This window comes from Vanessa atalanta, chromosome 27 (genome assembly GCF_905147765.1).
Source record: "Vanessa atalanta chromosome 27, ilVanAtal1.2, whole genome shotgun sequence".
Lineage (NCBI taxonomy): Eukaryota > Metazoa > Arthropoda > Insecta > Lepidoptera > Nymphalidae > Vanessa > Vanessa atalanta.
In genome coordinates, this window is record NC_061897.1 from 1,332,476 (window position 1) to 1,359,458 (window position 26,983).

Genomic DNA, 26,983 nt, shown 5'->3' on the forward strand with positions numbered 1-26,983 from the left:
GCATCGGCGCCCTTGGCCACCTAGCTACGCCATTGAAGAGCATATTTACATATTTTAATAAAATATTTTGATTTAATTTACCAGGAGTTCCATGGGATGAATGCGAGCTGGTGGGCTCCCTAATCGGTTTGAAGACGGTTGTGAACGAATTTGTGGCGTATCAGAGGATGGGGGAAATGAAAGAAGCGGGTTTATTATCGGTGAGACTTCATTCTACACGCACACTCTAATCTAAATGTATTTTAACCGCCATCAACAGCTGCACACTCTTTGAATTTGGAGATTTCTTATAAGGCAATTATCATAGATAAACTCCAAGAACTTCAAATAAAAATTGTTAAATATTTGTTCAAGTAAAATAATGACAAGAAAAATAAAACAGTATAAATACTTTTGGCACAACTTTGGACTATTTACACCATATATTAGTTATCTGTGCAAGTTAGGATTGATTGAAAAAAAAGAATTCTTTTGACATTATCTTATTTTGTTACCTTTGCATAATTAGGTCATAAAAAGATAAAAAAAGATAATTTATATTTTTAGAATGAAATATAGTTACTTGTATTAATAGTTTAATTTTAGCCTCGAGCGGAACTGATCGCGACCTACGCCCTCTGTGGTTTCACCAATCCCTCTTCAGCGGGTATTCTGATTGGGGCGATATCTTCCATGGCGCCCAACCAAACAGAAACCTTGTCCAGTGTAAGTATACCAATTACCAATGGTTGAACACACGCTTGAACTATACTACACTTAACACACAATTAAGTATGTAGATCTGTTCACGTCACATAAAACTTCAAAATAAATAAATAAATATAAGTAAATATTGGACAACATCACATACATTATCCCAATGTAAGTAGCCAAAGCACTTGTGTTATGGAAAATCAGAAGTAACGATGTTACCATAAACACCCAGTACCAAGACAACATAGAAAACTAATGAACTTTTGCTACATCGACTTGACCGGGAATCGAACCCGGGAACTCGGAGTAGCGTACCCATGAAACCTGGTGTTCACACTTCTCGACCACGGAGAACCAAAATAAAGATAATCAAACGGAGTTCTTTTACGAGTGAACTGACAAAAATCGTAACGTAAGATAAAAGCGTTATGCCCCAAGTGACCTTTCCCTCTCTTGCTTTGTCTCTCTGTCTCTTTCTATTACATACGGATTAATATAACATAATTCAAACGTATTTTTCGTTATAGTTTTAATTCACACAGTAATGACAAGATATAATTGTTGCATATCGATAGAAATATCGATATGCAACAATAATATCTTGTCATCTATCGATAGTTAGTGTTAAAGTTAGTATCGATAGCTCCCCATGAGCAATACCATCGATAGTATCGATAGTCTTGTGCTATTGTTAGCCAGTTCTTTTTCGATAGTATTACTTCCTCAAGATAAGTTATTTAGCAGGCCAGGTAACGACAATATATTTTAAAAAGTTTAATTAAATTTGCACCAGTAAAGAGTATTAGAATTAATACATTTAGTACTTTTTCTATGATTTACGAAAAAACGCTTAGGTACGCTTTTTATTTTCAAAAGTTAATTGAATTATTAGATAAATATTTCGTTTAAAAAAAGTCTAAAAACCTCTGTATGTATTATTCCTCTGGAACGGAGCTATAATATGCAAATTTTATCGATAATCATTGCTTTTTCCTTTTTTAAAGATGGCGGTGAGGGCATTTTTCGCTGGTTGCGGTATATGCTTCATGACGGCGTGTATAGCGGGTAAGCATATATATATATAATGTAGCTGTAACATATTGTTTAAGGGTCGAGTCATCGTCGTAGACTTTACTTGTTGGTTGGCAGTCTGGGAATTACCCCCCACTCATCAGATATTCTACCGCCAAACAGCAGTATTATTGTGTTCCGGTTCGAAGTGTGAGTGGGCCAGTGTAAATACAGGCACAAGGGGATAATATTTTAGTTCCCAAGGTTCATGGCGCGTTGGCGATGTAAGGAATGGTTTATATTGTTTACAGCGTCAATGTCTATGATCGGTGGAGACCACTTACCAACAGGTGGCCTATTCACTTACCCATATCATAAAAAAAGTTCCCGATAAGTGAATTGTGAGGTAGATGCATTGGGATCGTCATCCTCGCGGTGTGAGCCATCAAACAGGGAGTGAGCTCAAACGTAGTACCACTCTGTGGTGACTACTTGTTTTCCGATGCCCAGGATAGGAATGGCTCAATTTATGTCAGGGGCGGCCTCCACAAAAGAGATTCCGACGAGTTAACAATTTTAGTGTAACCTGATATAAGTATGTTTAAATATCTACAGTCAAATTATAAAAATATTACTATGTTAAAAGTTACTGATACAAACAGTAATAATATTATTGACAAATCTGACTGACAGAAATCAAAATGTTCGAATCTTACAACATTTATTTGTAAGATAATATTTAGGGGCCCCAGGGCCTCCAGACCTTTAAATCCGGTTCTGATTTATGTGCAAAAATAAATAAATATAATATAAATTAATAATAATTTTTACTCATTTCAGGAATCCTAATGCCAGTTGGATCATTCGGATAGCGACTGCGTTGAAGGCATTTCCTTCATGAAACGTTTTCGTAATCTGAACTGTTATGTTTGTGATAAGAAATGTGAAATTTTAAGATTATTATAATTATATTTTATTGTGACTTTTTAGTGACTGATAACTGAAATCATAGCTGACCTTTCTACGTATAACAAAATGTATTTATTCAACAATAGGCTATTTGACTGGTTATTAAAATCCATTTTATGTTATTTAGTAGAGGTTAAGGAGCCCAGTAATTGTTGTTTTTTTTTTTAATTCTAGTACATATTTGGTGAAAAATATCAAATTAAAAATTCCATATTTAAATGGCGCGCCAAACACTACTTTGACAATATGGCGCTGCATTTGGGTCGGTGACGTCAGTTGCCTCTATTGTAATCTGTGGCACATATAATCCACATACAGTACGCAAACAAGGTTGACAAGCTAGTGCCGTCATCATAAACTCGACCAATCGACGAATCAGAATCGTTTTCTGTCACGTGACAAACGTTTAAAAAAATGCATTTTAATTTATGGATTTTTAAAAAAATAATTATTATTTTCAACTTTCGTTAATAAATAACTATTTTTAAACTCATAATATATACCTACTGATTACAATAATTGGCACTTTATTTTTTGCATTGTCAAATAGACTATTTTGTTAAGCTACTCTGTAACATAATACTCGACATTCACCGCAGAACACGATTATTAAATGTCAACATAGATTATAAGAAAAGCCTTTCAATATTTCACAAGTGAGATGTGAAGTGAGCGCTTACAAAATAACATTGATTCCAATCGAAATAGGAATAAAGATAAACGAACCCTATATTTACTTATTTCATGCGATTTGCTAATAACTCGGCTATATTGTGCACTACTAAGAGTTTATGATTAATATATCTTTATTTATAATACAACACTATTACACTTAACTACTCCTGATAACAGTTTCGTCGATGTTCAAAACGCCAGTTTTTCGCAAATCCATAGTGAATATCAAAATCAAAATATACCTACTTTATTCAAGTAGGCTTTTACAAGCACATTTGAATCGTCATTTAACAAACTATTTAAAGTAAAGCTACCACCGGTTCGGAATGTAGATTCTACCGAGAAGATCCGGCAAGACACTTTTTCAACATCTAAAAATACAGTCATGTTATTTAAATACAATTATATATGTATGTTATGTCTCCTGCCTGGAAGTCAACAAGCATTACCTCCACGCTTTTTTATCATCAATCAATCAATCAATCTTGTATCGAATAATATGCCTTCTTTATCAATGTCTTTTTAAAAATGACTTGAATCTATGAAACGGCAAAGTTAAAAGTGTATCATAGATTAATCAAGCTCTCGACCAATGATATCGCGTTATTTGCTGTCAAATGTTATTTACTTGGATATTCTCCTGTTATGGTTGGTAAATATAGTCTTAAGCATTTTATGACAAAACTAAAAATTACTAAATATAGATAATTTTATGAACGAAATCTATGTTTTTGTATATAAAAGCTATATTTATGTTTATTATAAGAATGTTGTAAATAAATTAAAATATATTTTATACGTCGTTGAAATAAATGTATATACTTAAAATGAAGTTTGTGTTCATTCCAATTTACGACGAAGAAATAATTTATCTGACCTTTATGTTATTTTTAAATGTTTACATAAAACATTTGAATGTCAAAACGCGAAATTTAAAATGTTTGACTATTAATGTACATTGCTATCCGGTGACCCTTAAAAGTCAACTCTTTTGAATTTCGCGCGAATCCAGAGAAAATTCGGACGCTTACTCAGGGGTGTCTGAGTGTCTATCTGATCAATATGGTTCACAATTTCTGATCAATATTGACTTATTCTACGCTAGACACGTCCATGTATACAAATACAAATTGTTCAAAAACTGGTAGGATTTAGAACGTTCGATGCAGCGATAAATCTTCATTATCATTAACAGGTGACTCCAATCAAAGGCAAAGGCAAAAGGCTTCACGTCTAGTCTGGTCTCATAATGGAACATATTTAATATTTATATAATACATACCTACTTCGCTATTATTAATAAAAGAAAATATACTAAATATTTTCATAAATACACAGATCATCCCAAGAACATAAATTAAATGGGCATATTCCTAACTGTTTGAAACGATAAATCTTTTTTTGTCCTTTTGAATGGTCCTTAATTATATTCTAATATATTTTTATCTGTCCATCAGTGTACATATCGTAGTTGCGCCTGCAAAAGTCGCTATGTGTTTTTTTCTTATTTTTAGATTTTTATGCCGTTTTAATCGTACGTACTGTAAAAACAGTTTTGTGAGAACTTCAATAATTTAAAAGTTTTAAAATTTAGCTATGTGACGTTCATACATCGCTACGACGATATACTCGTAAATTATAATGTTACTGGCATACTTCTTAATTTCCTATTTAAAAAATTAAAAAAAATATATTTTTCTGAAATCATAATAAAAATGTCACTATACCATGCAGATATTTATTAAACGTTTATTTTTATTAAATCAATCAAAATTAACACTCGAAACGTAAGTTATGATACTTTACCAAAATTACGAAGTTATTATCAGTGTTTACATATTTTTGATCGTTAAAATTATTTGCAAAATCGTTGACAAGTATCGCGTTTCAATGTTTAACAAACAGCCGACCCTCACGAGCATACCGGAACAGATAGAGAAAAATGAGGAAATACTGAAATGGGTGCCGAAAAAGAAACACGAAGTACTAAAAGCAAAGTACAAATGTCTTAAAAAGCTCTTCCAGATATATGATGCCAGTGTCATAGGGATATTACCCCAGAACTACATAGATCAACAACCAGATAATGAAAGGACTCATCGAAGAAAAAGATCACATAGAACTAAAACCGATGCATGCGCTGGAACTACTGAAATATCTAGCGGCGACATATTAGAAAATCAAGCAGAAACAGTTATAAACGAATTAAAATTAAGTCGTAACTCCTCATCTCAAATTATTAAATCGAATACTACACTATCAAACGCGAGAGATGATAAGAGCACGCAGGATTCCAACGATAGTTCGGTTGGCGATGCCAGTGACATCCATTACCCTCAGAATTTGATTAATCGGAAGAAACCAACCCGTTTCCAGATTTTCCTACAGAGGATTTTGGGTATACGAGCGAAAAATTACCCGTACGGCGGCAGTGATAATAACATAACCCGTTTCGAGCGCCGAAGACGCAACAGATTGCAATTCAGGAGATTTCGACGTCCGAGGAAAACTAATTCGGATGTCGCATTAAGGGATTCGAAGGGCCCGATAATTTTATCGTACGTGCAATCTATTCAGAGAAGTTACTTGACGGACACGACGCCACGGCATTGTCCGATGGTTGGATGCAAAATGATATCTTATGGTTTGTTTGTATATTTGTATGTCCAATTAATCACCTTTTCCATTTTGAAAATCTTCTTAGATTTATATGTTCCATGAGATTTCCTAATAGCTCTGCTATATTATGTATCAACACTTCTTGATATACATATTTATTTATAATAAAATACTATTTATATTTACTGACATCCTTATCATATACTTGGTGGTAGGGCTTTGTGCAAGCCCGTCTGGGTAGATACCACCCACTCATGAAATATTCTACCGCTAAACAGTAGTACTCAGTATTGTTGTGTTCCGGTTTGAAGGGTGAGTGAGCCAGTGTAACTACAGGCACAAGGGACGTAAAATCTTAGTTCCTAAGGTTGGTGGCGCTTTGGTGATGTAAGGAATGGTTAATATTTCTTACATCGCCATTGTCTATGGACGGTGGTGACCATATATCATCAGGTGGCCCATTTGTTCGTCCGCCTCCCGATATCACAAAAAAACAACATCCAGTGTCAAAGTTCTGATAATAACTGCGTTGATATTCAAAACGCCATTTTTACGCGAATCGCGACTGATGATATATCAATTCATGGTCTTGCTGTTAAGTTACCTCTACTCTTCCATTGGCTATACTTAGCGTAATGCTTAATTTATGCGGAGGTCTACTATCTATAGGAGTATTAGCTTAATAATCTTGCTTAATATCAACAATTTTCAGGTATAATAAATTACAACGATCATCTAAATCTCTGTCACTTTCCGGATCGAAAGTACATCTGTCATTATTGTCACGAAGGCTTTACCAAAGAGAATGACAAAGTCCTACATGAGAATGAACACATTGGCATAACAAAAGTGAATGCCCAAGTAACTTCAGCGCCTTCTACTGCAAGGTAGAATAATTACATTGTTTTGGTAATTATACATACGAACATATAGACATATGAACTTTGTGAAAGCCCGTCTGAGTAGGTAGGTTATCAGATTTTGGTAAACAGCAATGGCAGTTTTGTTGGCCCAATTTAAAGGATGGATGAGCCAGTGTAACTACAGGTACAAGGATGAGGCTTCCTTTCTTAACGTGCATTAATGGAAGTTCTTCGACCTGGGTTTCAAACCCAAGACCTCGGAATTTGCAACCTCATAAGTTAGTTAGGCAGATAACACTCCTCCACAAGTCCTCATTGGTCGCCTGTGTTACGTCACAAAAGTATTATAAAGTTATGTGACATTATTTCTCAACAGATATACGACTAAAATTGCTAGCAACACCCAAACCGAACCAGAAGCACCAAAAAGCGATGTACCCGAAGACAAATTAAAAAAAATAGTTTCCTTCTTTGACAAAATTAGTGATCCTGACCAGGTGCTAGCGGAAATGAAGAATCGTTCTTCGGGACAACATTTCCAGACCTTCCATCCTTATACTAAGACTACTGACAATGAATCGGAGACGACCAAGTCTGACTTGAGTTCGAACCAGAAAACGAATACAGAGAAAAGAGGTTACAGTTGTAGCCACTTCCAACATAAAGAAAGTAAAACCTCTTTGGACTCGGACTCAACTACAAAATACCTCCCAGTTAGATGTCAGCTGTGTGGAGAAATATTTGAGCATAGGTAAAAAATACTCTTTTTCTATAAATAATTATCTGCACTTAAAGGTAAAGTAAAAAGTTAAGATGAAGTGCTTGCAGCTTATTTTACAATGAAGCTTAGCGGATTAAATTGTATCAGATTTTTGCACACATTTTTTAGCCGACACATTTATGTTTCCTCACGATGTTTTCTTTCACCGCTGAATACATTTACAAGAAAATTTATTGGAGCTTATTCAGATTTAAACCCACAACCTTTGGTTAGGATTCACGTGTGTGCCTTTGCGTCACGTGGCAAGCTCATTAGTTAATTAAAAATAAAAAATAAACAGACAGAGGATCGGAATTGTGATTCAACGGGGAAATAATACTAGTATTCTGGTCAAGATTTATATAATAATTATTATATTTAATTCATATTTCATTTAAGTACATATGTCAATAGTTATTTTTTTGTCAACAATAAGCTTGATTAATTTTTTGCTCAATTTTCAGACGTCAACTTAATCTACACGTGGATCTGGAACATAGGATAAACGACAAATTCTCCAAATTCCACAGCTGTGCTGGCATTCTTAATCACAATCGTAGGACAGATAATATATTACACAACGTCAAAAGCTTGGCAACGTCCACAGATAATGTAGAAAGTACACACAAATCAGATGACAATTTAAGTTATGATCCTTCAACGAATATTGTTTATTTTACATCTACGGAATCTGTTGATAAGAACTCCGTTAAAAGGAATATCGTTCAAAACGTGCAAAATGATTTTTGCTATAAATGGGAGCCGTGTACGAGCGTTGTAAGAATCTAATGTTTTGTTTTTTGTTAGGGTTATAGTGATGTTTTTAATAAATAAAGTTAAAATTCCATTAAATTGTATTTATTTGTTGTATAAAGTGAAATATGTACTAATATTTTAGTAATAATAATACAATACAACTTGAATTAGTAATTATTTCATTTCTCATTTTTTCGCAAGCAACTATCACCTCTGCTAACAAGATCAGAATTCAAATATATTTTGACAACTGTCAAAAACCTCTCCTGTTCTCTCCTCGCCTCATCTCACCGCAACACTGATTGCAACTTCTTTTCTGCTGACCTCATGAAGTTACCGTTACATTTGTCATTTCTAAAACTGGGTCCTAACTCTACTGACAAATACATTTTATCGCAATCGAATCGAACGTAATCCTCCACTATTCAGTTTATAAGTCTTGCTAAACTGTTCATTATCTAAATACTTATTATCACTACATGGTTGTCCAACATCATACTGATACTCATAATCTGCATAATGATATAGATATTATAAAATCATACATGATGATGTTTCCATAGACAATTTATTAATGATTTGACATATTTCTAACAATCATAATCACACCTCGATTTTGTTGTTAAAACTGAGAATTTACTCGGGACAAATTTTAGATTGACTGCGACTTAAGTAACTACTTAATGAACCGATATCAGAGCATATACTAATGATTACTGTAGAGTCTACCGGCATAGAGCCTACTCTAACCTTCCGGCGTACTGTCGTATATCATAGACAGATTTAGACATATAGCCTATTCCAATCGAAGTATGAATAAAGATAAACAAACCTTAGATTTACGTATTTCGTGCGATTTACACGCATATAATAATAATAATCTTTATTTTGAAAAATATAAGCATTACAGTAATTACACCAAGTCGCTTATATCTACACTAATTACTTAACAACTTTTTTTCTTTTTTTTAAATATTCATACTAATTTGACTAAAACATACTAAAATTTAGTAAAAATAAAAATATAATTTATAAAAAAAGTAAACAAAAATAAGCTTAAATCTATTTAGGAACTACAAAACATCTTTAAAATTCTGGAATATATAGAATTGTTTGAATATAGTATAAAAGGGATCACAAAATATGTCTACATCTCGACAACAAAGTAGGAAGTTATTTAAAAGTTTAACAGCCCTAGCAGTGGGGCTGTTGCTAGCTTGGGGAGAATGCCACATAGGTGGGTAACAAAATAATCTATGTTGCCGTCTTCCAACACCACGCATATATTGGTCGGGAACATACAAATATATGGATTCACGTACAGCAATGCTATCCACTCTATTCATTAGAATTAAATAGTAAAATTTTATATGTGCGGATTCCCGCCTAAGCTGAAGTGTATCTAAACCAACCATACCTGACACAAACATAGAAGGATAGAGAAAAGGGTAGTATCCATATTTACGTTTAAATAAGTATCTACAGAATTTACGTTGAATTTTTTCTAGCATTATAGTGTACATGGCCTCACGCGGACTCCAAACTATTGAATTATATTCTAATTTACTACGGACATTTGCATCTTTGCAAGTTTTAATTATATGGTCATGAAAATTTATTTTGCTATCCATTATAACTCCTAAATCCTTGATTTTGATTACATGTTCCATTGGTGTGTCAGACAGATTATATACATTTTTAATAAGCTTACGAGATCGAGAAAAGGTGATAGTTTTACATTTTGAATTATTAAATGATAATTTGTTTCTTATAGTCCAGTCAACTACTGCATCGATATCACGTTGTAACGCTACACAGTCTTTAGTCTCAGTTACAGATAGGTACAGTTTCAAATCATCAGCAAACATAAGGCATTTGGCATTAGAGATAACACTTGGTAAATCATTTATCATTATCAAAAATTGCATAGGACCCAAGGTACTACCCTGACTAACCCCTGATCGAGTATAATACTCTTTCGATTTATAACCGTCTAGCTTAACAGTCTTCGATTTTTTAAGTAGTGAGCCATCAATTTTAAGAGAGAAGTTGAAAATCCTAATACAGAAAATTTGGTTAAAAGTACATCATTATCTACGAGATCGAATGCTTTCGTAAAATCAAAATAGGCGGCATCTACTTGACAGCCAGACTTAACTTGAGTACTTATATAATCTATAAATTCTATATGATTTGTCAATGTGGAGCGTCCAGGACGAAACCCATGTTGGCAATCACTCAATTGCCCCTTTATTTGTTTATAAATAATATTATTAAGGATCGATTCAAATATCTTTCCAAATACACATAGTACAGCTATAGGTCTATAATTTGTTATATCCGTGGACGAACTCGATTTTGGGATAGGTGTTACTCGCGACATTTTCCATTTGCTAGGGTATAAACATTGTTTAATTGAAAGATTATATACATGAAGTAAGGGCTCTTCCAAAGCCGACAAGCAATCTTTTACTAGAAAGGGAGGTATGTTGTCAGGACCACAAGCAGTTGAAGCTTTTAGTCGCCGTACTGCAATTCTGAGTTCAGCAACTGTCACTTGTTCAATGGTTACCGTAGATTGGCAACCAAAGCGATTAGCCTCTTCCTCAGCTATCTTCACGTCTAACAGAGGAGAAGTATCATGAAACACAGAACTGAAATATTTAGCAAATGAATCAATGGCTTTCTGCCCCTGTATGGTTTCATTGTTATAGGTGTATGTTTTTATCTGCTGTCTAGTTTTACGTTTTTCCTTTACAAATTGCCAAAAACTTGATGGTTCTATATTTATATTGTTTTCAACCCTAGATATATAATTTTTAAATTCTATATTTATGAGTTCCTTGACTTTAGTTCTATAGTATTTAAAAAGTTCTTTATTAAACTCTAAATCATAACACTTAAACTTTTTTAAATTAAAATATTTTAATTTTATATAATATATTATTTGTTTGGTATACCATTTTGGATATGTATATTTATTATTCAGGACTATTGTTCTTGTAGGAACGTGTGTACTAATAACACCATTAAGTTTACTATATAGTATATCTAAAGCTAAGTCTAAATTTAAATGATGTTTTTCAAATAAGTCGGTCCAGTCAATATTCGCAATGTCAACGTACAAGCTGCGCAGATCTGCTTGCCGAAAGTTCCACTCCGTGATTAAATATTCTCCTGGTGCCAGAGATGCTGGATTTTTTGCTGTTCTAGGAAGTGTGAGCAGTATCTCTAAGGGAGGGTGGTATGCATCCATGGGAACTAGATGTTCCGTATCGGACGATATTTTAATATTATTGTGATCCAGAGTAGTTAGTACTAAATCTAAGATACATCCATATTTGTTGCTAATATTATTACATTGTTGTAACTTACTATATTCCATAAAATTATTAAATTGAGATCTAACACTATTATTGCACGAATTTAAGTTGAAATCACCAACTATCAGAAATGGATATTCAGTATACATATTAATTGCATTTTCTATACATGTTAAAACATCAAGATATTGTTTACTGCTGTAACTGGGTGGTAAATATACTACACATATCATTATCTTAATATTTTTCCAGGTAATAATAGCAAACAATAATTCTTTATCATCAGTTAAGTTATCTACATTTGTAATTCTTTTTATATTATAACAATTTTTAGCTGCCAATAGAACCCCACTCCACCCGACGTCGCCGGGCCGGTCTTTCCGTAGGACACAGTATTCAGGTGGAAATAGTTCAGCGTCATTGATAGAGCTATTGAGGAAGGTTTCTGTAAGGATGACAATATCGCTAGTTATTGTTCTAATATTGTTATAAAACATATTAGTTTTCGTACGGAGACCTCTTACATTTTGGTAATATAACAATATTTTTTTAGTACGTGTAATTTTGGTATAAATCTTTTTATTCTTTTGTTTATTTCCTTTCTTTGGATATTTAAAAGTACATCTGCTATAATGACTAAGCGAGAAAAAACAGAGGACTTCTGTCCTCTATATCTGAAGTTTTAGGCCTAGGTACTAAATACCCATAATACTTGTAATCAGCCAAAATTTTACATAATATATCATTGTAGACATGTTTTAATCCCAAATTAGTGAACTTCCCAGTTATTAACGAAAACATATCAAAAGTAACTTTTAATCATAGGTCTTTATTTTCGTTTAATCTGCACTAATATGTTGTCCCACAATATCACTTATAGAATCTAAGTTTGTTATCACTTTTATACACAAACAACAACACTTATCGACACTTAAATATTTTTATGAATTATTAATTACAGAGACAACTTTGGCTTGTATGCACTAGATGAGCGCCACCTAGCGTCTAGTAACTACTACTACTAGCGAGCGAATAGTAATATTTCTATTTATAATCCACTTATATCCACTTTAATTATACTTCAAAAATTCCGATAAGTTTCGTCGACGTTCAAAACGCCATTTTATCGCAAATCCATAGTGAATATCATAGATTAATCAAGCTCACGACCAATGATATCGTGCTGTCAAATCTTGTTTACTTGGCTTTCTCCTCTATGGTTGAATAGAGCATAGACAATTTTATGAGGTTTTAATAATTGTAATATTCCAAATTAAATATTTTTTTATCTAATAATCCTATGTAGCGGGATCGAACAAATAAAACGAACAAGAATTGCTTAAAATTATACTTCTAAAAAAAAATAACTGTACATATAAAGGGCATAAAAACACCAAGTTTAAAATGATTATAATTTCATTAACATTAAATGCATCTGAATGGCAAAATTATTCAAACAATTTACTAACAACAAATCATCGAATCAAATATAATAAAAGAAAAACATTGATAAATTTCTTTCTGAAAAATAGATTATATGAAATGTACAGGCGTTCACAAAAAAAAATCGTTCCAAATTCATTGATATGCAAAATGTAAACAAAACGCAAAAGTTTAATCTCTCGTTGATAAACCACGCATGCAACTAAGTTGACTTCACAGAAACATAGCCGTCATGAACCTGAAACGTTGCAAAAACTTTGCATATATATCGAACCACGACTTGTTTGAATCACATGATAACTATCGAGTTTCTTGCCGGTTCTTCACGGTAGAATCTACTTCCCGAACCGATGATTTACATTTATCCACCACTGTAACATGTCAATACAAAAGTACTTAAGTACTTATGAGCCTACTTGAATATAGAATTTTTTTTTTTTTTGATAAAATAAAATTCGATTACGTGCAAATCGGTAATCGTGACGGAAATTACTTTTTGCATCAGAAACATTTCACTCAAACGTATGATGCCCTAGACTTCCGCTTTAAAACTGTACACTTAACGCGCTAAAAGAAGTTTTATTTCAAAAACATTAGTCAAGTACATTATAAATATTTTTATAAACACAAAAACTACTTTAAAATATAAGATTTTCAAATTTACAAGACAGCTAAATGGGCCACAAGGTGGTTAGTGGTTACCACTACCCAAAGACAGTAGCATTGCAATATCCTTTCACCGTCAATGCGCTGAGAGAGCCGAGATGGCCCAATGGTTAGAACGCGTGCATCTTAACCGATGATTGCGGGTACAAGCCCAGGCAGGCACCACTGAATTTTCATGTGCTTAATTTGTGTTTATAATTCATCGCGTGCTCGGTGATGAAGGAAAACATCGTGAGGAAACCTGCATTGCAGTGTGGTGGAATATGCTCCTTCTCCTCAAAAAGGAGAGGTGGCCTTAGCCAAGCAGTGGGAAATTTACAGGTTGTTTATGCAAAAATTTGCTGTAAACCACGGGTACTATGCTTAGAAGGTACTCCTTTTCAAAAGTTCCGAAATACAAGGGACAGAAAACTACCATCGTCGTCCTGACCGATTTCGACAACGGCCAATCTCGAGGGAGACCAACCCAACTACGTCGGACATAATACGGTGCACTCCCTCACTCTCATTATCCGATGGGACGACATCCGACACGGGATGCGTTCCGGGCACGGGAGTGAGCACACTTCCAACTTCCAGACCGAGCTGTTAGTGAGAATTTTTCGACGGAAAAACCCAAGCTACTTAAGGCCCAGCTCGCAATCTGTGGCCTTATACCTAGTCACTAGACCAACGAGGCAATCAAAGACAGACATACTAGAGTGGAGGGTGTATGACGTCATCAAAAATGTAATACGGCTAACAAGAACCGCCATATAGACACAAAAAAATCCGCTTTTAAACTTTAAACGGTTTGTTTACATTTCATCATTGAAACAGTTTTATATAATTTTTTTATATATCATGTATATCCAAAATATATTTATATCCGTGCGAACGATACTTTTAAAGTATTACTCGTTTAAAAATAATCACGTGACTAGGTTCGTTACATACGTAGTTCCATACCATCTTTCAACACTTTAAATATCTTGTAGACATTTCTCTTTAAATTCTTATTGCACTTTTCAAGTACTCATTATCATAACATAGTACTAAACACGTTTTAGACTTTAATCATCAAAAATAAATCCTAATTTAGGGCTTTTTATATTGAAAGACGGACCGAAACATACGAACATAATATGATCAATTACATTATATTATCTGTGACCGTCTGTACATACAAACTTATGTATAACATGCAATTCGAAACAACTATTGCGTAACTTATTATTGCAAAGCTTTAAAAAATTAGTCAATGAAGAATACGCTTTAGCGCTATACAAATAAGGTCGTCGAGTGAAAATCAAGTTATACAATTTTTATCAAATGGTCTAAGACTCGAGGTATTTAATTTGTTGAGCTACGCTTACGAAATCTACTTTTTTTTTTGTTATAGTTTTGTGTGCTTATTTGATTATTTTGACTGACTGCCGACCTGGAACAGAGATGTTGAACTAGATTAAGGACTGCATAGTGATAGAATACTTGGTCGGAGTTATCGTTAACTGGGATTGACGTTAACCGTTGGGGGATAGGATACCTTTAACAGATATACCTAGTGTGTAAATATAAAAACAACTGGCTAGCCCGTTCGACTACAGATGGCCAGATTCCTGGTCGGTTCCAGTGCGAGTTCTCGGGACATGGAGGATCAGGTCTGAGGCGGGACCCCGTCCGCATGTGCACCGAGAGTTACAGTGTCGCTCACCCGGCGGCATGTTGGTGGTGCGGTGGTGCGAGCGCTCAGGACATGGAGGAGCAGGGCAGCGGCGGGGAGCCCATCTGCGTGAGGACGCGGTCGAGCCACTGCAGCGGCCCGTTGAGGTGAAGCTCTATCCAGCATGGTGTCGATGTCACCGTTTGCCGTCTGGAAGTTCAAATATTTCATTAAAATTTAAATGTTCTCTATTTTGTGTGAGTGTGCGCGCGCGCGTGTGCGTGTTTGTGTGTTGTTAAGTGTGGGTGGAAATGGACAGAAATTCTTATATTAAGTAAGCGTAGCAAATAAATTAATCTAGAAAATCATTTCAGTATGTTTTTAGAAGACTTTAATTATATGGAGTTAATACCAACCGAACACAATACCCATTCACCCTCAAGAGCATCCAGGTGAATTATTTTAGCCTAGCATACATACCTATATTCCGCCCCCCAACCCTTGACGAAGCTCATCCGTATTGTACACATGCGGGTCAGCTGGAACACCGCCTCGAAGCCTTGCGATACGGACTGAGAGAGGAGGGCTGCGAACTCTTGATTGTTGAAGATTTTCAGGTTGCAACCTATCGATCAAATTAAATAGGTTTTAACCGACTTCAAAAAAAGGAGGAGGTTCACCATTTACATATATTTTATGTATGGTTGACTTTCTTAAAGATCTGATGACGAGTTTTGGAGGCAGAAGTCGGAACTCTTCAATAAACGCCAACAAATCAACCGTGACTTCTGTTATATTTTGCTATTGAGTATGTTCTTCTTTGTTAAAAAATATTTTATGTTTTCGAAAGGTGGATTCAACAACCGGTATATAAAACTTACTGCTAAGCTTGAAATATATGTGTTAATAAAACTTACTGCTAAGCTTGAAATATATGTGTTCATACGACTATTTAGACAAATGTACTATCCACTATTGATAAACTTTGTAAAAAAAAAGAAACGCTAGAAAAAGGACTGAATCTTAACTAATATTAAAAATGCGAAATTTGTACGGTACACTTTTACATCCTTACCATGTCATCAATGGTAGAAAAAAAATTTACTGAGCGTTAACACCCGCCCCCTACACGTTGGCGAAGCCGCGGTCTATAACTAGTGTAAAATAAAACTCACCTGGAGGTATTTTACAGACAGTGGCGGGATGCCAGCCATATCTCTGGTTGCAGTTCGGACTTTGAACGAATATCGACGAGTCGCTCAGACACTCCGCGAATACTTCTCCTGTTAACATAATAATTAGCCGCTATACTCAATGATACTGAGACGACTTCAAGATAAAGACTAATATCTCACGCAATTCACTGATAGTTCTGCAATATCGTGTGCTACAAACAGTTCTTGATTAATGTACCTTTATTTTGAATACAAAACAAATTATTATTGCCTCATTTGCGGTGAAAACACTTAGTCCGTGGCGTAGTAGTGCAAAAAGCTTCATTAGCATTAGCATTAGCTGCCTGTAAATTTTCCCACTGCTGGGCTAAAGGCCTCCTCTCCCTTTGAGGAGAAGGTTTGGAGCATATTCCACCACGCTGCTCCAATGCGGGTTGGCGGAATACACATGTGGCAGAATTTCGTTGAAATTAGACACATGCAGGTTTCCTCACGATGTTTTCCTTCACCGCCGAGCACGAGATGAATTATAAACACAAATTAAGCACATGAAATTTCAGTGGTGCCTGCCTGGGTTTGAACCCGAAATCATCGGTTAAGATGCACGCGTTCTAACCACTGGGCCATCTCGGCATAGCAACTGTTGCTATAAAAAAAAAAAGATTTTGCTATGGTCTAACCGTGACAGCACCAGCGATCGACTTGCGCAAAGCCAGTTCTTTTATGGAATAGATTTTAAATATTGTCTGTTTTCAGGAACATTAATGATTACCTCCTATGTAATACAGTCGCACACCCTTGCCGATATGTCTGCGTGTCTGTTCCACGACCTCGTTACGATTCACGTTAGACAGAAGGCCGAGGCAAAATCTGAAAATACCAAAAAATACAGAAATTTACAATCAACTTTATAATTTCTATAATATTCGTAAAGCGACAACAGGGCGTTCCTCCACCAAACTGACACTTTATCGATCGAATTGTAATCGTTATCGCTTAATCCTTTTTCTAGTCGAATTCAATAACACAGATGCGGTTCAATCAAATCAAAATATACTTTATTCAAGTAGGATTTTAAAGTAAAGCTACCACCGGAAATTTAGATCCTACCGAGAAGAAGCGGCAAGAAACTCAGTAGTTACTCTTTTTCAACATCTAAAAATACAGTCATGTTAGTTAAATACAATTATATATGTATGTTATGTCTCCTGCCTGGAAGTCAACGAGCATTAACTCCACACTTTCTTGTTTTAGCTCACGTGTTATACAGATAAAAAATTACGACTTTTAATTTGAATATAATAAAACAATAATGTGCTTTTATAACTCAAAATTTAGAATATTTAAGAATATTTTTATTATTATCAAATATCATCATTTATTTTTTTCATGACTGAAAGTACCCTATCGTACTAACTTTTTCTATTCGATTTAAGGAGGGGGGAGGGCAGGTCTGAAAGTGATACACTCACCTCTCGCTGTTGCTGGGGTCCGTGAACCCGTCGACGGTGATGGAGGGCTGCGAGGCGTGGAAGGTCTCCCCCACGCGCGTGTTGAGCTCGTAGTAGCTGATGCTGCACCAGAAGGCGGGCTCGTGGTACAGCACGGGCGCCGCCTCGCTGGCCAGCGCGCCGGGCGACGGCGTGAGCCGCGTCAGGTCTGCGGGCCGGCCGGCCGGTTATCGCTTACTCGCTTAGGCGCTCCATATATACTCTCCATACGTGTCTGTTTTTCTCAACAAGTTTTTATTGAATTGCCCATTTGATAAGTAAGAGATAAGATAACCATTGAAATTGGCGCTGTAAGATATAAAACTTGGGAATTACGATGTTATGTCACTTGTGCCTGTAGTTACACTGGCTCACTCACCCTTCAAACCGGACCACAACAACACCAAGTATTGCTGTTTGGAGGAAACTATCTGCTAAGTGGGTAGTACCAACTCGGACAGACTTGTACATGGTACTTCACGGCAGATACATATGCCATTCAATGTGTTAAAACACCTAACATCAGTACAGTAGGGACGTCCGTAGGAAAATGATTACATAAATGCTATGATCGTAAACTTAATATAAATATAAAAATGAATAAACCAACCAAATTGTCAACAAACTCACTCATATTGTCGTTGTGGTCCATCGGATCGCCGTCCTCGCTCATGTAGCCAGGCGGTGGGGTTTCAACTGATGAGGAACTTCTGAAATATATGAATAAAATTTTTTATGTTTGTTATTAATAATAATAATAATAATGTCTTCTAGTCACGGCAGCCAATGCCGAAGATCAGTTCTATTTTCGATGCATATATTCCAATTGAAAATCAACCGTACCACCACGACGAAAGGGTTTACTTTTCGAGACACTGTCAATCGATCGCTTGACTCAATCCAGTCTTCGAAGCTGGAAGCTCGAGATTTAATCCATAGACAGGTACATGTTAAATTAATAAACATAGACAGACGAAAATTTATAATTGTTTCAGTTGATCCTATAAATTCGAAATTTTAAGTTGACTTTTTTATTAAAAAAAAAACTAATTAGTCTTGTATCCAGTCCATTAATCCATTTGTTCAATGTTCCGTGTTCGTTTCTTTTATTTACACCTGGTAACCCTGTTCCTGCAATGGCGTCTCTGACGCCGTCGGCTCCCCGCGCGGTGCGAGATACTCACAGCTGCACGGTGGTGTTGCCGGGCACCTGCTGCGCCAGCGTGGCCTCGAGGTACAGCGCGCTGTGCCCCCCCGCCGCCACGCCCACCGCGCTCTGCATCACGCTGCAACACCACACGCGCTCCGGCTAACGAAACTATTCTAATTCCACGGTTCGGAAAACCTGCCCGGACTACGGACATTCCTCTGTAGTTGGAGGTATTATCGCCCGGACTGATTTAGGTCTCGGTGGCCAAAATAAAGGGAGACCAGCCAACCACCCAGGGCATATTACAGTACACTCTCGTAATCCGATGGGTAGGCAGATGCACCGCAACCGGAAAGAGTTCAGGCACAGAACCTTACGTGATTTTCGAAGACAGAAGTACGCATTTTCAACTTTCAGACTCTAGGTTGCTACTGATTTTTTTTCGAGTGGAAAACCCCCAGGGGTTTGAACCTAGGCCTCCTGAATCTACAGCCTTTATATAGACAGAAAATCATTGATATATTCTACCGCTAAACAAATATGATTTCGTTTGAAGGGTGAGTGAGCTAATGTAACTACAGGCACAAGAGTCATGACATCTTAGTTCCCAAGGTTGGTGGCGCGTTGATGATGTAAGAAATGGTTACTATTTCTGGCAGTGCCAATATCTATGGGTAGTGCGGACCATCACCTCGGGTGGCCCATTTGCCAATCTGCCTTTCTATATCAAAAACCAAGATGGCCGCGTAAATAGAACTCATGAATCACAAATTGAGCTTCAAGTCTTGAATTCCTCTCGTGCTTCTCAGTGATGATTCGTGAGGAAACCTGCACATGTTGGATAAAATCCACGAGTACTTTCCAATAACCTAAAATGGAATAGCGTGCATTTTCCATTCATACGAGATAATACTTTACTTTAAATCTACTATATTTACCTATCGTGATCGTGATGTTGCTGGTAGTCGTACGGCGGAGGCGCTCGGACTTCGCCCTCGTTGCACCTCGGCACGAGAATAGGAGGGAGCGCTGTCCAAAAAAAAAACAGAAAAGACGATAAGATTGCACGCTGTGCCTTAGAGGTACCAGGGTATGATAACTTACCAGGAGAGTCGATTTTATTATAATGATAAGGGTTGACGCACACTTCGTCCTTTTTCAACTGGTATGCGTACTCGCAGTGGTCGACGGGCTTTAGTTCATGCTGACTCTGTAACAGGAGTAATCGGATACTTTCTGATTTTTAGATAAGCATTCATGAGTGATCATTCTAAAGAACTTTGATATAGAATTAACGCGCGTCGATAGCTTGAATAATCTATACTAATATTCGAAATGGAAAAATAACTTTGTATCTGTCTTGTGTTATGACTGTTTGCTTTTGGCTAAGCCACTGAACCGAATTTGATATCATTTAGTATGCAGGCTTGAGCCCCAACGGACATGGAAGACGAATAATACCAAGCCATAAAATGCGACCGAGGCCGCTGGTGACCACTAGTCATGACCTTAACTATGGATTTTCGAAAATAATGTTTTAATGTCGGTGACGTTCTTAGGCACTTATAAACATTAAAGTCGAGATAAGTTAGTGGAGTAGTGTTGTATCATAAATAAAATTAATTAATTAAAAAGCGCAGTGCATAAAAAAAAATGAAAATGAAAATGCAAGGTTTGTTTATTTGAACTCCTCCTGCCATTGGAATGCACATGCATGCATGTAAAAACTCTTCTGGTGTACTAAATCAAGTAAGTCATTGTACTTTTGGTATTATTGTATACTGACATACTCTGTAATTAAAATAGTAGAAAAGAGTAACTACTGAGTTTCTTGCCGGTTCTTCTCGGTAGAATCTACTTTCCGAAACGGTTGTAACTTTAAATTTAATTCAACACTGCAACATGACGATTCAAAAGTGCTTTTATGAGCCTAATCGAGTAAAGAATATTTTGATTTTACATGTATTGTTCACGAGACTCACGGAGGTCTGTCTGGTTAAGTTAGTAGTACGTATTACTATAAATTAAAAAAAAAAACCTTAATGTTTGTTACGAAATCACATCTTAACTACTCAACCAATCACGAACGTGCATACACGTTGTCAGGAGTACAGAACACCTGCCACCTTACAATGCAAAGCCGAGGGAAGCAAGTGTATAATATCTTACTTGAAGCTGCGGCCAGCGCCACAGCCTGCAGTAGACAACATGCGGCAAACCCTTTCTGTATTGTCCATTGATGACGTTGTCGTTTGGTTTTACTCTGAAAAATATATAAAAACAAAAAAAAAATTTAAACACTATTTACAAGAAGGCCACTATTGTTCACAGTGTAAAATATGACAACCTCATGAGCCGAGACGGCCACGTGCTCGTGAGGAAACCTGCATGTATATAATTTCAATGAAATTCTGCCAAACATTTATCCACCAAGCCACATTGGAGCTGAGTGGTGAAATAGCTACCAACCTCTTCCTTAAAAGAAGAGAAGGCCCAGCACTGACCTTAACAGGTTAGTTCACTTTCATCTCATTATTGATTGATTGACTAATAATTGAAAACTCGAGGAAAACATTTATAAGTTCTCATACATTAAAAAAAATATATTTAATTACATTCGTCAAATATTATGAAACAAAAAATAAATAAAAGATAAACAGTCGACAAGCAGAGAAGATTATGAGCCTATTTCAATAAAGAATAATATATAATAATTTTAATCTTTTTTTAATTTGTTATAGATAGGCATACTGGCAAATAAGGCACCTGATGATACACGGTTACTACCACACATAGACATCGGTGCAGTAAAGAATATTTAATATTCCTTACATAGTCAATGTGCCATTGACCTTGTGATCTGAGATGTTACGTCACATGTACTGGCGCACTCACTCACAATTGGAACACAACAATGCTTGGTGCGCTAAGCACCAATACTAAGCATTGTTGAGACAGTGGAATATGTGTTAAGTGGATAGTACCAACACGGGCAAACTTGAACAAGGCCTTATGCACCAGGAATATTACCTTGATATCAAGTACAACTCTGGTTTTAAATGTCTGCTTACTTTTAAATATATAGAAGAATACTTATAAAATCATTCATGTTACAACATTCAAACATTTTATCCTTAATATAATTGTATTTACAAAAGGTCAATTAAACATATTTTATCTATAATAATAATATAAATGCAAAAGTGTCTGTCTATTGTCTATAACAGCCAAACCACTGAACCAAATTGTACGATGTAGCAAGCTTGAACTCTATGCCTAAAACCTGTCAACCATTTCCTAAAATGTGAGAGAAGTCACATGTATCAACTAGTATTACATGTATGTTAATTTACATTTACATAAATTTAATTAACAAAAAAGTATTGGTATAACAATGATGTGAAGCTATTTATTCTGTACAAGATTAATTCCTATTTGTGAAATATTGCTGGACTCTCCGATGATAAGATTAATAAAATACAGATTGCTATAATGTACATCTAAACGGACTAATCGTTTTTAAAATCAGTAGCAATGTCAGAAATTCCACCTGAAGATCTATATTATAATTCTAATAGAACTAGCATTACACTTTCTACTATTTTTCCTACATACATTTAACATAGAAGTATTCCATTTTTAAATCAACACCGAGAACAGAGTATACAACAAAACTTTGTAATTATTAACAACATTTTTATAATTACTTGAGACATTCTTTCAAAAATTCTTAAAAAAAAAAAAATATAGCATAGACATCAATTAAAAATCCAGTATTGCATACATCATGTTAGTTTAATATTTAACTTGCAAAGTAACATACTAAACGATAATTTCATTTTAAAATCACTATTGTAGAACAAAGTTTTAGTATCATTGAATTTGAATAATTCGACACGTTTTTAAATATTTTATGAACAAATTGGTTATTTTTCAAAATTTCATAATATACGAAGTTTATTCACAGAAATATCTAACCAATTTAAAATTCACTATTATTTATTATCAATAAAATATTTATAAAACAAACACAAAAACGTGCAAAAACAACTTTATTGTATTTTGAATATATGAATATAAATTCCGAGGTACTTACGATTTTTCGCAACGAAATTGTTTATCATCACATCACTAAACACTACACAACGCGCTATCCGAAAGACAAAGAACACGTCTAACAAGAATCTAATAAGAAAATATTATTAATACTCGTAATAATCACTAAAGATTTAATGCATAAATTAATACTTATTTAGTATCACGACACGCACACCATTGAATTTTCACAGTGCATCGAAGGATAACAATCTATGCAATCGATAAAACTCAACTAAGGTTTATTTATCACTTAACACAACCTTGTAATCAAAAAAATCGTGGGCCAAAAATTGTCGGCCATATTAACAAAAAGCTTCAATTGTTTTGACGGGAGTTTGACCTTCCTTTTGGATTTTGCGTCCTGTCTGCGATTATGTCACCAAAGTACGATGGTCATTAAATATAGCGAGGTCAATGCGCCCGCCGCACTCTAGCATTCGGTCGGATTATAGCATGTTCGGTTCATGGCTGCGGGGTTTTCCTCAACGCTATTGAATTACTTTTAGCGCATATTTTATAAGTATATAATTATCAAGTTTTTATTCTGAACGAAATGAATGAAATTATTACGTTATAAGATAATCATTTACGTCTTATAAGTATTCATATTGTGTAAAGGTTTTTTTTAAACATGAGTTTTTCGTATTTCGTCGGTCAAAATATATATTATATTTTTAATTTGTTATTATTTTCAATTAAAATAAATTATGTAAATAAAATTTTACCATATTCTGTATTTTATTTTATCTGTTTGAAATAAAAAAAAAATTACCTATTAGATCTTAAAATTTATCATGTTATCAACAAGATACTGTAATTGTAGGTATATATTATGAAAATAACAGAATTATATCAATTACTTAAAGCAATACTTGTTTAATATTAACAATGAGTAGGTAATTCATTTGTTCTTAAACTTTTTTTTAATACTTCATACAATGTTATGACCATGAAACTCTCTAACAGTTCCAATGCCACAACTTGTTTTTTTTTTTTATTTAATTGTCTGTATCAATATATAGTAAATTTTTAATTTCAATCGGATCAATAAATCTAAATATCCTGGTGTAATTAATTTATTAATAATTCATTAGTGATCTCACAAAGCTGTTTAATATTTTAATTACTTACTTAATAATTCAAAAATATATTCAGCATTCAGAATTATATTATATTATAATGTGAAATGTGAATGTGAATGTTTAATAATATAATTTCCATAAACACACAAACAGCATAAAATATTTTTAATAGAATCAATTTAATATTTTTCAATAAATTAATACAGAAAGTACCAACTAAGTATAATGTTGTGACTTTTATATTTATTCCTGCTTATTTAAAAAAAAAAGTTATCAAGTTCAGACAAAGAACCTCTATGGCCTTAGAAATCTATTTTATATTTTGTGTACCAGATATACCTATATTTTTTTAACACAAAATTGTAAAAAATATTCCAAATAATAAATAAATAAACAAGTTCTACTTTATTGATATAATAATAAGAAATAATTTAGAATTATAAATAAACAATATTTTGACTATTAAGTCTAGTTGAAAATTTATTATCTCTAAAATAAACGTTAATTATAAAAGAGGAAATAAAAAAGAAAATCATTGAACGATGAATTTATCTAAAAAAAAAAAACGTCCTTCGTAATAATAAATACACACCTGGGTATCGTAACACACTTGGTGTGGCTGTTTTGGTTCGACAAAGCCTTCTCCAATTCTTCAATGGCACCGCTCCTTTTCAGTTTTTTCACTAAACTTTTCACTGCCTTTTCAGACCATTTGTCCTCGGCCGCGGATGATCCTTCGGGACCTTTTTTCCACCCTAACAAACGCTTCACTACAGGCGGTGTAAGCGGAAACATTCCGCGAAACCTCACCGTTTAACACATTTACACAAACATTAAAATATTTGAATGGTAAATTACATGTATATATGAATGCTACACCTTTATGTTCAGTATTTAGATAAACTATCGGCCATTATTGGGAATAATGAATGACAGTTCACATGTTATGTCAATCAACAGATTAATATCGTTATCTCTTTCGCACATTTGCTCAATACATTGCACGTTTTGTTTTGTTACAATAATTTATTTAAGTTTAAGACTTTACATAGTTTTTTTAATATGTTATATGACTATATAAGTGTACCCAAATTTGTAAATTTTTACAAAATGCTTACAACATATTCGTCATTTTTTTTTGTTATTTATCAATGGAAAATGTTGTTGTAGTATTATTAGTACTTTTATTTATTACAGTTTATATAATACTGTAAAATACAATTAATTAATATTTTAAAATAAGTTTATTTTAAATTAAACATTACCAATAATGTATTATGCGTTTTAATGTATCTATTTTTTTCCTTTATCTGTGGTAAATTACTATTCGTTATAAAAGGAATGTTTTTGTTTTGAAATTTTGACAAACTAATTTATTTATTTTCATTCATTTGTTATTTTATAATGTTATGCCAGTCGCTATAAAATATTCATGACCTTGTGATCAAACTTGCTATCTGGTTAGTGATTAAGGCTTTTTATTAACTAAGATTCATTAACGACTCTTAACAGTAACATGTGTAACTTTTAACGAAAAGACACTGGCCACTTGTGTGTATATTAAACTGGCCAGTGACAATTTATATATTTTCATGAAGTTATAACTTGGCTGGAAATCGTAATGTTTCTTTTTAAATTGATATTTTGTTGGAGGATTTTTCGTAACAGATTCATTTAAACAATGAGCAGTCACTGTTCGTTGTAAAGAATTCTCATCAATAAAATAAAATAATTTTAGTATTTTATAATTGATTACCTAAAAATATAATATATTGGTCAATACCTACTAAATATTATGATTATTTGATTATTTTATTTATTAAAACAATATTTATTTCGTTTAATTTATCATATTAGAAAATTAAGTGCACTGCCATTAAAACTGAATTCTGATAATAGTTTAAAAATAAATTTTTAATTTATTTTTAGATCCTTACAGTATTTATAATATAATGCCCAGTGTCTTTTTCTAAGACAAAAAAATAACATTTAATCAAAAGCTCAATAATATGTGACCTAATGCAAACTAATATTTATATAAACACCTAAAATAAAAGGATTTTTTTGTATGTTATTTCTGTATCCTAGTCCTCAGATTGCAAACCCTTTCTTTTGTATTGTATTTGTAATTTATAATAGATAACATGAACAGACGTTGATTGTTTTGATGTTATTGATCGTATTATTAATGTTAAGCTTGTGCTGTTATTGCAGAAATACATTTATTACTTATTAATAGTCTAGTCATGGCTTTGTTTGAATTTTAGACGTTAGTTGTCAGGTGTTAAGTATAAAAAGAAGCTTATATCCCTCCTAGGGGTTCAAGCTTGCTTCATACCCATTTCGGAACCAAATTTATTTAAATTTGGTTTAGTGTTTAGGCTTTTAAAGTGTAACAGACAGATAGAGAAACTATTGCATTAATAGTAATATTAGTATAGATTTGGTCAATGTGGTATTAATTTTTCTCAAATGTGTACAAGTAAAGTACTATCAACAATACTTCAAAATATTATCAAAAATATTGCAAACTTTACCTTCTGGTATTATTAATATGTTAGTGTCCTT

At 34.1% G+C, this 26,983-nt stretch overlaps 3 protein-coding genes across 4 annotated transcripts in view; 2 read left to right on the forward strand and 1 right to left on the reverse strand.

The window, feature by feature from the left end:
• Positions 1-3,343, forward strand: part of LOC125074232 (solute carrier family 28 member 3-like) — a 33,560-nt gene extending 30,217 nt beyond the window's left edge. The window contains exons 13-16 of the mRNA XM_047685509.1: positions 85-200; positions 586-705; positions 1,698-1,758; positions 2,545-3,343. Of these exons, the coding sequence (XP_047541465.1) occupies positions 85-200; positions 586-705; positions 1,698-1,758; positions 2,545-2,576 (329 nt within the window). The 3' untranslated portion in view covers positions 2,577-3,343. The remainder of the gene's footprint in view (positions 1-84; positions 201-585; positions 706-1,697; positions 1,759-2,544) is intronic.
• A 1,772-nt stretch (positions 3,344-5,115) lies between these two features.
• LOC125074286 lies at positions 5,116-8,436 on the forward strand. The gene is made up of 4 exons (XM_047685580.1): positions 5,116-5,992; positions 6,680-6,854; positions 7,207-7,581; positions 8,055-8,436. Exons 1-4 carry the CDS (start codon positions 5,143-5,145, stop codon positions 8,377-8,379), a joined length of 1,725 nt encoding a protein of 574 aa, XP_047541536.1. The 5' UTR covers positions 5,116-5,142; the 3' UTR covers positions 8,380-8,436.
• Positions 8,437-15,077: 6,641 nt separating this feature from the next.
• On the reverse strand, positions 15,078-25,343 carry LOC125074150 (mothers against decapentaplegic homolog 3). 2 transcript variants are annotated; one of them, XM_047685382.1, is made up of 12 exons: positions 25,008-25,343; positions 21,405-21,498; positions 20,340-20,445; positions 20,174-20,264; positions 19,270-19,371; positions 18,716-18,795; positions 18,068-18,254; positions 17,368-17,465; positions 16,596-16,703; positions 15,901-16,045; positions 15,472-15,630; positions 15,078-15,198 (listed from the first exon to the last, which is right to left on the reverse strand). In XM_047685382.1, the coding sequence occupies exons 1-11, from the start codon at positions 25,208-25,210 to the stop codon at positions 15,507-15,509; spliced, it is 1,338 nt and encodes a 445-aa protein (XP_047541338.1). In that variant the 5' UTR covers positions 25,211-25,343; the 3' UTR covers positions 15,078-15,198; positions 15,472-15,506. The 2 variants fall into 2 exon arrangements, with proteins under 2 accessions (XP_047541338.1, XP_047541336.1); XM_047685380.1 differs by having other exon boundaries at positions 15,078-15,630.
• Positions 25,344-26,983: the final 1,640 nt, after the last annotated feature.

Excerpts from the sequence above, each read along its gene's own strand:
- LOC125074286 (XM_047685580.1), top strand. The coding sequence starts at position 5,143 with ATGATACTTTACCAAAATTACGAAGTTATTATCAGTGTTTACATATTT. Across the intron at positions 6,855-7,206 it reads TCAGCGCCTTCTACTGCAAG|ATATACGACTAAAATTGCTA; the intron begins GTAGAATAATTA and ends ATTTCTCAACAG. Across the intron at positions 7,582-8,054 it reads GGAGAAATATTTGAGCATAG|ACGTCAACTTAATCTACACG; the intron begins GTAAAAAATACT and ends CTCAATTTTCAG.
- LOC125074150 (XM_047685382.1), bottom strand. The coding sequence starts at position 25,210 with ATGTTTCCGCTTACACCGCCTGTAGTGAAGCGTTTGTTAGGGTGGAAA. Across the intron at positions 20,265-20,339 it reads TAATAAAATCGACTCTCCTG|CGCTCCCTCCTATTCTCGTG; the intron begins GTAAGTTATCAT and ends TTTTTTGGACAG. Across the intron at positions 16,704-17,367 it reads GCGACTGTATTACATAGGAG|GAGAAGTATTCGCGGAGTGT; the intron begins GTAATCATTAAT and ends TTATGTTAACAG.